This window comes from Cynoglossus semilaevis, chromosome Z, assembly GCF_000523025.1.
Source record: "Cynoglossus semilaevis isolate Cse_v1.0 chromosome Z, Cse_v1.0, whole genome shotgun sequence".
Lineage (NCBI taxonomy): Eukaryota > Metazoa > Chordata > Actinopteri > Pleuronectiformes > Cynoglossidae > Cynoglossus > Cynoglossus semilaevis.
Window position 1 is genome coordinate 1,914,245 of NC_024328.1, and position 10,655 is coordinate 1,924,899.

The window sequence follows — 10,655 nt, forward strand, 5'->3', positions numbered from 1 at the left end:
GGTGTCTAATAAAATATAGTACTTAATCTCCAGGAATAATCTCCAGGTTTTTGTGGGAAAACTGAAAAGAAGGAGGATTTTTACATTTCAAAATGATCCAAGGATCCAAAGCACACCAAAATAACAGTAGAGCAGGTTCTGGAAAGACTAATTTCACTCTCCTCAGAGATTTCTGTTTCTTTTCATTTGATTTACTTAGATTAAAATGTTCAATTAAAAGCTAATGATAAAAGTTCTCAAAACAAATATCTTTGATCCTCTGTGATGAGAAAACTGAAAACACTGTCCTTCCCTTGATGGATTTCACTTGCACTTCACAAACCCGTCCTTAGGGGGCAACACAGCACACTTTATTTCTAGTGGCACAGCCTGAGTGACAAATACACTCAGCTTGTCCAATTTAAAATTAGAAGCAGATTCCATTTGACCTATTTTGTCAACACATTTTTATCAACAATATCAGAAGAAAAAAAAGATATGACAGAAAACTGAGTTTCTTCCAAAGTCCAAGTTTCCTGCATAGTTCTAGTTCTGTAAGAGGAAAACTAAGTGCTGTGTCCAAGAGAGCCGAGCTGAGTAGGAATCGGGACAGCGTGACCTTGCCAGTGTGGCAGGGGCGGAATGTGGTTTAGGAGGGTCATCCATTTTCTTAATGGTCCTGTCAAGTGACACCTGTGCTCGCCTTTCCCCTGTCTGGAGTGCTAATGAACCGCGAGAGTGGAGGAGTCTAGGAGTCGGGTCAATAGTGGCCTGTGAGACTACGGCCACTTCATTCTGTGCCTCCTACACCCTGTCAGCCAAATAGAGAATAAGACACAGACACATTATGGAGATACCAACTCTCTTCTAAAAGCACTGGTGTGGCTTTGAATGAACCCACTTCTTTCCTGTGAATTAGTTTTTAAGTCTGACCTGGGAATGCTGACTCCAGTAAACCACAGAGCAGCAGAGGGAGCAGAAAATGGCTCTTAAGCACCAAGACACTGCAGCCTCCATGTTTGTGGTTTCTGTAAAAAAGCCCTGCACTCCTCGGGGGAGGTGTCAGGACTTTGATGAATATTTCTCTATTAACCGCCCCCCATTGTCAGCCATGGCCTTTGTGTTGCAGGCCAATCCGTCAGAGCGCAAGAGATCCTGGGTCGACATCTCCCTCAGGTCATTATTAGAGTCCCAGTGACCTGGCGGCAACTCCACTTTGCTGAGGAGGCTCCTTTTAGGCCCCACAAACAGGAATCAGCAATTAAAAGCTGCACTCACAACAACAAAAGCAGAGCGGGTGATGGAGGAGAAGAGGAGGCATGAAAGTCTTCAGAGAGCAGCTAACAGGACTAATGTGACCCAGCATGCCCTCAGTGGGACAGAGCTGACAGCTGATATGAGCCATGAAATATTGCACGTTGCTACATGTACTGTGGCTCTAACAGCCATAATGAAGGATAGGCCTAGATAAGTGCAGTGCAGCAGTCTGCAAAGATTGATCTCCAAACCAAAGATGCTCCTTTTTATAGAGAATCCAATGAAGAAAGAACAAAGTCAGAATCATGTATTATTTATTAAACAAAATAGGACCCTCCCTGTTGTTTGGATAGCACAGCCATCATTTACCTTTTTTTATTTAAGACCATTTTTAATTTTATCTTTGTAACACCCGCATCATTGAGCCCAAATTGCTGACAAAGACTGAAAAAATATGACATCTTTGCTTATTTACAAATAAAAATAATGACATTTTTAAGGATTTCTTACAGACATGCAGAGTTTGAATGTACAGTTGAGTATCCAGAGGAGAAAAACAACAGCAGAGAGTAAGAAAAAACAAAAATCCCCAGAATAAAATCCATCTATGTGCAGGGTTTTTATTTGTAAAGTGTTTAATAGGCATTGAAGAAACTATACTTTCATCATTATCTTTTCACATATATACTCATTTGGACAGCATATTTTTTTTACCTCCCCCATAGATGAAAACCAAGCGCTTGAGTGAAAATAAATACAGTATAGACTTTCAATTCTGACAAATTTAGAAAAAGAATAGCAAAAAGCAACCAAAAGTTATTTAAAAAAGACAACACAATTTCCCCAATGTTCAAGCTCTGCTTCACACCAAATACTGGAGTTTGTTCTGTAAGTTCTGTGCTGCAGACAATCCGTCAGCTGCTCTGTTGCCTTTAGAGAGTCATTCTCAATCCCGAAGCTAACAGGTGCTTGTCCTGGCAGCAGTGATGCCCTACGAAGACCCGGACCCCAGTTTGTACACTCGCTCTGAAGAGTCTAAGCTGGTGCCTGAAATCCGTAGGCGTCAACGCCCCTACGAACATCACTGGTATCCAAGTGCAGAGGCTGCGCCCAGTCTCTGACTGTAGAGGGCATATGGGGAGTAATAGGCGGAAGAGGATGTAAGGGAGGGCATGGGCAGACCTGGCGCACCAGGCAGGTGGGATTTGCTGTAGGGATGGTACCGTGCTAGGCTTAGACCTGGGGAGCCTCTGAGGGAGAAAGAACTGGGTAGAGTACCTGGGCTGCTGTGTGGAGGCAGGTGAAGGTGACAGGATGCTGAAGATGAAACAGATGAAGGGTAGGCTGACAGCAGCTTACTGTCCACCATCCCTGGTAGGGCTGTGTGGGTACGCAAGTGGGCTAGAAGCTCCTCTGATGTGGCAAATCGCTTGTCACAGGGTCCCCCAACAGACACCCAGTTACAGGCATGTGGCAGCGGTTCATTGGGGAGCATGAAACCATAAGTGTAAATAGGGTGGGAAAGGGATGGTGTGGTGGTGGAGGAGAGGGGACTAGAGTGTAAGGAGTGGAGGTGATGAGAGGGATATACCAGGGGGAAACCAGACTTAAGACTGGACGGGTCATGAACACATGTGGAACAGTTACTTCCTCCTAGGTGGGATGCATTGGGGTAAGTCAGGCAGTAGGGGTCCCGGCATAAGCCCTGCATCAGTGATGGAGGCGAGGCTCCAGTCAATGGGCTGGAGCTGGGGTGCTTGGCCGTAAGTCCCATTCCCAAAGTGGACTTTGTAGGATCCAAACCATGCACAAACTGAGACGGGTACCCAGCGTAGGCCCCGACAATGGAGCCGTGGTAGCCCATGGAGCCATGAGGCAGAGGGAAGACAGAATGTCCAGGTTTGAAGGGAGACACCGGGGCGATGTGCCCAGGTGCCAATGTTGCCTGTGTAGAGGCCTGTGGGTCTGCAGTCTTACTCTCAGGCCTTGGGCTGCTGGCAGAGCTGGCATTGCTAGAGTTGGCGCTGGCCCGGATGTGGCTGGAATTGGCTAATTGAGCCCCATCCATACCTGATTTGGCAGAATCAGAGTCTTTTTTCCCAGCACTGTTGCTGTTGTCTGTGCTGGCCTGTTCTGAGTTTGATTGTTTGTTGTCTATGTGTGAAGCCTGGGAGTGTGGCAGGGGTTGTGTGGAGGGGGAATGGCTTTGTCTTTGAGTTTGGCTCTGAGTGTGCAGAGGAGGAGAGCTGGAAGTTGGTGACTGGGAATGGGAAGGGAAAGATGGACACACAGAACCATTGCTACCATTGGAGCTTCCATTTGGCACCCTGAAAGTTGCTTTGTCTGAAGGCCCTTTTGTCACCAGAACATCCTTGCGACAGTCTCCTGATGACTTGGAGTAAGGCTTGAAACTTGATTTGTCCTCCAGGGACTGGTGCTGCTCTCCATTCTTGGATGAGCGGATGGAAGACTCCTTGTCTCCCAAGCCACTGGAGGAGAGGGAGGCCAATTTGGAAGATGAGGGAGGGTCTGGTTTGCCAATCTGAGAGCAGGTCTGGGCCAGGAGAGCCAAAGGACTCTTCTTGGCATCCAGCTGAGGAAGAATATGGAGAACAGGGCAGTGAACAAAGTGTTTTTGTTTCTTTTAATTCAATTTAAGCACCATATGTTCCAACAAATACTAATGACAACTCAACACTTCGTTGTGAATAAATAAATATATATTCATTTGTAGAAAAATAAAAGCAATAACATTCTATTACACTGCGTTTTTACAACAATTAATTTGAGAATAATAACGACATCTCGACGCGTTTCTGTTTTACTACCAAGCCATACGAGAAACATTTTCCATCAAATTAGGAAAAACAGCGTCTTAATATTTACAAATATTTACGGTTCAGATTCATATCAGTAAAACAATAATGAAGTCTAAAAATGCTTAAGAAAATAAAAGTTTTAAAAAATATATACGTACTTCAATGCTGACTGGAGCGGAGGTGAGGGGTTGGAGATACTCCGGGTGCAGTAAGTGGCCGCTGTGCGCCGTCAACATCTTTACTATCCGGATTGGAAGCCTTTTAGCTTGACGCAAAGGATCCGAGGGCGAAGGACAGAACGTAGGTGTGAGAACAGAGTGCCTCTCCGCTCCTGTCCGCTGTGAGGTGCCGCTGACCTCGGCGGTGTGTGCGCTGCGCTCCGGGGTTTCGCTGCGTAAAAGCGGTTCAACTCCACTGGGGGGATCTCTCATCAGGATCGGCTTGCAATGTGTGTCGGAAACATGTGAGATGCGGATGTAGGGATGAATTTATAGATTACTAGACGTCATCATGTCAAAAATTCAAGCATATGGCAAGACGAGTGCGGTTAATCCAAACGGGCTTGTGCGCAAAGCGCGTTTTACGCGTCCGAGCCAAACTGTCCCTAAAAAAGAATAAACGTCATCCTTTTTTGACTTTTCAATATCAAGCTATGTAATCCTTTAAAAAACAAAACAGCTGTTAAGTCGAATCAACCCAGAATAGTCAATGCTGATGCAAAATAAGACTCGAGTGAAGAAATATCCCTGCAACCGAGCAGTATGTGCTGGTGTGCGTCAGTGTCGCCCGCTCCGTGTGTCTGTTTGCATTCAGTCTCTCACTTCGTCCACATACTGTGGACATGAGAGGAGGGACTTCAAAGCAGAAGCCGACGTCCAATCACAAAGGTCTGTGTCCCGGGTGTAGGCGGGACTAAACGATGGGGTGTGGTCTCTACTTCTCCCTCTGTCTCTCTTTCTCTCTTTCGCCTGGTGTCACCCTCATTTGAAGTATGTGTGTCAGTGACCTGACCTGCGTATGAAAAACCTGAAGCCGTTGCGCACTGACATTTTGAATGCAAATCTTTTATTATTACTACCATAAAAAAAAAACCGCAGAAGATTTATCAGAATGTCTGAAAGTGTCAATATCATACAAAAAAATAACCAAACAAAACGATATATATTTCAACATTTAGTACGTAACTAATCTGAAACTAAAATCTAAAAAGCCCAACATGTATCAAAACCTTGTAAATGATTTAGTTAATCCTGGAATTGAAAATCAATTATATTATTTATCTATTTAGCTGACACTGATATCCAAAGCTACTTATATGAGGAGGATTAAGTACATGGTTCCACTGGGACTTGAACCCACCACACTATAGAATCATCCAAATGTGTCTTTAACAAGAGTCCTGGAAAATAATGAAAATAATAATAGAAATAATAATAAGTTCACTGCTACAGAAGAGACGCCCTGGAATCTTCTGTTCTGTTAAGACAGAACACCATGTAGGGTATTAAGCCCACCTGGAGCAGATCATTTGGTGACTTGAGTCACAGCTAGAACTGGTTGACCTCAGAGATGTTGCCTATGTTAGCCTACCTTACAGCCATCATCTACATGTGGGAACTGACATGTAACCTATGAACCAAATCCATATGGGCTCCATTTTACTCTCTCCTTCGTACCTGCAACTCCAGTGCGTCGTCACACCACTCATCTGTTTTCATTTGCTGAACAACCTTCATCAATCATTTGTCATTTGGCAGCATTTTATAAATGTTTTGGTAAATACAGACACTATATTGATCCCAGGAGGGCTCTTTATTTGCAGCCTTCCTCCTTTTGCTTAATTACACAATCCACTGTCAGTACTAATGTGTCAAAATACATGGTTATTGCTTGTGTTGTAATGTTGACTTAAGTAATTTTCATTTCATTTCATAATTTAAGAATGTGGAATAGATTTGGAGAGAATGAGGCTGCAAGAGAGAAAGAAAGAAAAAATCTGTCCTGTAATGCTAAAATGGATCAAAGCAAAAACCGATTGAATGTTTAAAAATAATAATAAAAAAAGAACAGGTTGTTTTAAACAGTTACTGTCTGCAGCGTGATCATAAACTATCCAAAAGGACCTTGGAGGAGACGGAAACTTACAGAAATTACAACACAAGTGCAATTTTAAGGCTGTGTTACATGATGCTAATTAAGACAAGATGCTGCGGGGCGTATTAATAAACTAAATATAAAGTTAAGGAAATGAATGTTTTAGTTAAGCCATCTGGCTCCCGATTATGGCTCTGAAGTCTAATAGCAGGCTCAGACTGGAAATGCAGTTTTTAACTCTGGATATAACTCCTTATGAGAATGAGAAAATAAAACTAAGATATGTCTGAGTTCATTTGTAAAGTCAGTAAAACATTTTATGGTGTGGTAATAAACAGCAGTTTAAAGTCTTATTTAATGGAAATTTCGGGGACTACATACTGGAATAGTTGTTCTCAATAAGAAGAAAAAAGGGATTAAGAACAGGTGTGTGCTTACAGTTGGAGACTGTCAATCAGCAGTGATGTCCAATAATCTGGAATCTACAACTTCTAGTTGTGCTTTATCTTCTACTTTCCTTCCAATGTAAAAAAAAAATCATATTTAATTAAAGAAAATTTGACAATTTGAGACAAAATCATGTTGCAGTTAAAAAAACCTCTTGCATGAAGGTCACACACTCAAAGGGATTCACAATGTTAATGGCTCTTTTTTACCATTTGCATCTTTTCTACTCTCACCACGAGCATGGTCATAAATCAGTGCAAACAGAGAGTCAATACACCTTCGTCTCCACATGATGAAGGCTGCTAACTTAATTTTATTTTCTATTTAAACAATGAAACAGAGAGTGTTCTTCAGGGGGATTTCCAGCTTGGTCTCAGCACTCCTCCAACATTTTTTGAATCACTTGGCTATAAATCTGATGGACTATTCAACATACTACGACACTGGTGTATCTAGTCTGTTTAAATTAGTGTCACAGATTATTGATTGGAGCTTACATAAACCACAACAAGCCACTCTTTCAAGGTTTAACACTTGAGCTAGTCTGACGTTTTACAGACACATTTTTTTTTCTTTTTTCAAAATCAGTGACGTCTAAGGCTGTGTCGGAAACCGCCCCTACGCCTCACACTGGCACAATATGGGGCCAGGCCGTTCTGTAGTGGTGTTCAAATGTTGACTGATTAGAAGTTGTCTACTGTATCAGACACTCAATGTATCCCACAATGCACCACAAAATCACGTGTACATCGGATGTACACATTTCAAATGTTTTTGTTTACATCTTGTTTGTTTTAAAGGTATTTTTTATATTGATATTTTTTGTCAGCTTATAAAATGTTTATTTGGTTTAAACAATTTTACTGGGATTTTAAAGGATTTTTTTTGGGGGGGACAAATAACTTCTTTCTTTCTTTCTGTTAGACACATGTTGGGCAACAATCGGACCAACCTCTCCAAAAAAAAAAAAAAAAAAGCTTAAAACATGAATGCAGGTGAAAACTAGATAAACACATCCTTAGAATCACCCTAAGTATAGTACTCTAGCAAAAAGTAGTATGGCATCTACAGCAAAGGTTACGTCCAGATGGTCAAACATAAAACAAGTGACTTAAATTAACTAAAGATATCTCAGAAGCATCATAAACATGGAAAATAAATAAAAGTGATAAGCCACAGAGAACTTGTCTCAGGGCGGCAGCTGGACCAAAAACCCTGTCTTGTCTTGCACACGCCCGCGTTAACGTCTGACATTATTTATCTGCAGCTGAGGGGGGAAAGTCAGGGCGATGATGTCGCGTCAGCCTCACTCAGCAGAGTCACTGTTCGGCCTGTCATCATTAGGCTTAGCCATCACTCGTCACCCACACGCTGCCACTCAGGCTTCAGTGGCCTGCAGAGATCCCTGAGTATGTGTGTGTAAATGTGCACGCCGGCGGGGCTAAGTGTGGCACAATCGCCCTTTGAATCCGCCTGTTTGTTTAAAACCATCCATCACCACCCTGCTGGCTGAGACACATAAACAGGTGACACATAGCAACTGCGTTATCACTGTAAAATTTAAAGGTACAGTTGAAGAAAGCAATGGCAGCCTTTCACCATTAACTGTTATTGTATTTCATAAGAAGGTCACTGTAACAGCGTTGCTCAACATGTACATTTTGGTTCAGCTTTTGGCTAGAAAAAAAAAACTATATTAAAAACAATTTAAAATAACATGGTTTCACAAAGTTATCAAAGGTTTCAAATGTCACAAACTCATTTTAATGTCACTGTATTGTTACAAAGCCCTGACCTAAATCCTATAGAAATTATCTCAAGTGACCAGAAGAGCAGAGTCCACAACAAAAGACCATCGAAACCTGGAAAAATTAGTTTCATCAGAGAAGAATGGCCTAAAAGGGTCTTAAAAAACAACTCCAACTATGACTACACTACAGTCTATTGTTGTTCTGTAACAAACTTCTTTCCTTATACTGAGAAAGTAACGTGATATTCCTACAAGAAGTCGTCTGAAGGCGTCAAGAACTGAGAAAGGTAAAAAGGCAAACTTCTGAGATGCATGTCTTTTTGTCAGCACTCTTGTTGATCACAGTCGCTCTTATGATGGTAAGTCACTGCAGTGTGAGTGGGTGGGGTTGCATAAGGAAGAGGGGGTGTTTAAAAGGGAGACCAAAGAGGAGGGCAGTGGGAAAAACCAGACAAAGGCAGCGAGAGAATGAAACAAGGGAGGGCTCAAACAACAGGGAGCAGCTCCTTTCATGTGTCCCCTTGATGTAGGCTGGTAACAGCTGTTTTGGCGTGTTGATGACTGATGGCTGTTTCCTGTTGTGGGTATTTTAAGGGGACGGCTCTGCTGCTAAAGGGACTTCTCAGCATGCCCAGGTCCCACACGGCCCTCGGGGGCATTTCCATGCTGCTCCGTGGTCGTATCAAACCGGTGGGCTCGACTGGAACAGAAGCCAAACAAAACCTCCAGAATGGGGCTGACAGGGTCTGAGGAGGCGGAGCAGAAGTGAGGAGGAGCAGACCCCACATGCCCCTGTGATCCAATGATTTATAGAGCTGCCGAGGCCTGTAATAGACGCCATAGCTCTGCGGCGGGGCCTAATTCATCCTTGTGTTGAAAAGCTGCTGTTTGACTGACTCCAGGGTAAATATATAACGCTGACACTAGGCAGCTGAACACTTCAGACCTGGCTCCAGCAAATCCTCATCTGCTCGTTTGTCTTCTTGCTCCATGTTTGGAAGTGTTGAGGCATTTTGTGGCAGGGGATTACTGCGGTGGAGATTTGATTGTTTAATGAGGGGCTGACATTGATTTGAGCCCATGTGAGAGTCTCAATTTTCCTTTTCTACTTATTATACACTTCAACAGGCCTTCACATGGTGTCAACCAGACTCTGACAAGGGCCTAGCTGCGTGCTGTACTGTACCAAAAAAGAAAGAGAGGAATGATAAAAGCGCCACTGAAGGCAGAGGAGGGGAAAACGAATGTAAATAACTCCTATTTAATTATCTGTGACTGACTTACGGGGTGTGTGGAATGGGAATAGAGGCCTGAGGCTGGGGCTCTGCTCTTACCCCCATTGTGCTTTCCAGCAGTAATAAAACCAACGGAGAAAAAAAAGGTGGATTAAGACAGTTTCATGGGGTGTAGCAGAGATGGCATTTAGAAGCAAACACTTAAAAAGAGCCTTACAGGCAACATTCCAGCCAGGACAGAATGTTGAAACAAGGATTTAGTTGAGCTGAAAGGTCCACAAACAATATCCGCACAGTTGTACCGAATGCATTCACACACTTCCTCATTTATCTTTGTGCGGCTGCCTCTGCGTTTGTCTGTCTTCAACGTAAACACACTAATCCATTCACAGTTTAGCAGAGATGAAAAAAAATCATTCCTGCACACGAACAAATAGAGGAGCCATGTCCAAAACCTGGCGCTGGGAGCAGACACGGCACATGGACTGGTTTTAAAATCCCCAGAACGTTTTATTAAAATTAAATTTTAAAAACACTCTCTATTTTACACTACCTTTTTTAAACAATAATGTAAAGGTTTATCTTTTTGTAACAATTTTCTATTTCTATTCTTATGTCTATGCTAGCTTCTTTGCTAACCTGTATAGCAATTTTGTTATACCTTTGGCTTAAATTTAGGGTTACCCTGTGCTTCTTTTGTAACCATTTAGCAGTTTTCTTACATATGGGTAGAGTAAAGAGTTTTTTGCACCATCTATTCTTATTAATAGATTATTTTTGTCTGTTCATCATCAAAACATCTGTTTATCTATATTCACTTCTTGGCTAAAATGTAGCTATATTTTTGCCTTTGCTTTCACCTTTCTAGGAGCTAGTTTTTTTTGTCAGTAGTCCTTGTACTAATGGCTAGTAAAATGTAGGAACACCATGAAAGTTTTTGTTTATAACTGCATAAAACTTCAGTGCCATGTATTCTTTGCAACCTTGGTAAAAGGTTGTGAGTGTTTGTTCTTCTTTTACACTATCAAATAACTGCGTTATTTGCATGCTGTATCTGTGTTAGTGTGTGTCTGT

The 10,655-nt window shown here is 42.3% G+C and overlaps 1 protein-coding gene across 1 annotated transcript; it reads right to left on the minus strand.

Annotated features, from left to right (window-relative positions):
• Positions 1 to 1,533: 1,533 nt before the first annotated feature.
• Positions 1,534 to 4,993, minus strand: znf703 (zinc finger protein 703). The gene is made up of 2 exons (XM_008335718.3): positions 4,214 to 4,993; positions 1,534 to 3,829 (listed from the first exon to the last, which is right to left on the minus strand). Exons 1-2 carry the CDS (start codon positions 4,484 to 4,486, stop codon positions 2,318 to 2,320), a joined length of 1,785 nt encoding a protein of 594 aa, XP_008333940.1. The 5' UTR covers positions 4,487 to 4,993; the 3' UTR covers positions 1,534 to 2,317.
• Positions 4,994 to 10,655: the final 5,662 nt, after the last annotated feature.

Excerpts from the sequence above, each read along its gene's own strand:
- znf703 (XM_008335718.3), bottom strand. The coding sequence starts at position 4,486 with ATGAGAGATCCCCCCAGTGGAGTTGAACCGCTTTTACGCAGCGAAACC. Across the intron at positions 3,830-4,213 it reads CCGCTCCAGTCAGCATTGAA|CTGGATGCCAAGAAGAGTCC; the intron begins GTACGTATATAT and ends ATTCTTCCTCAG.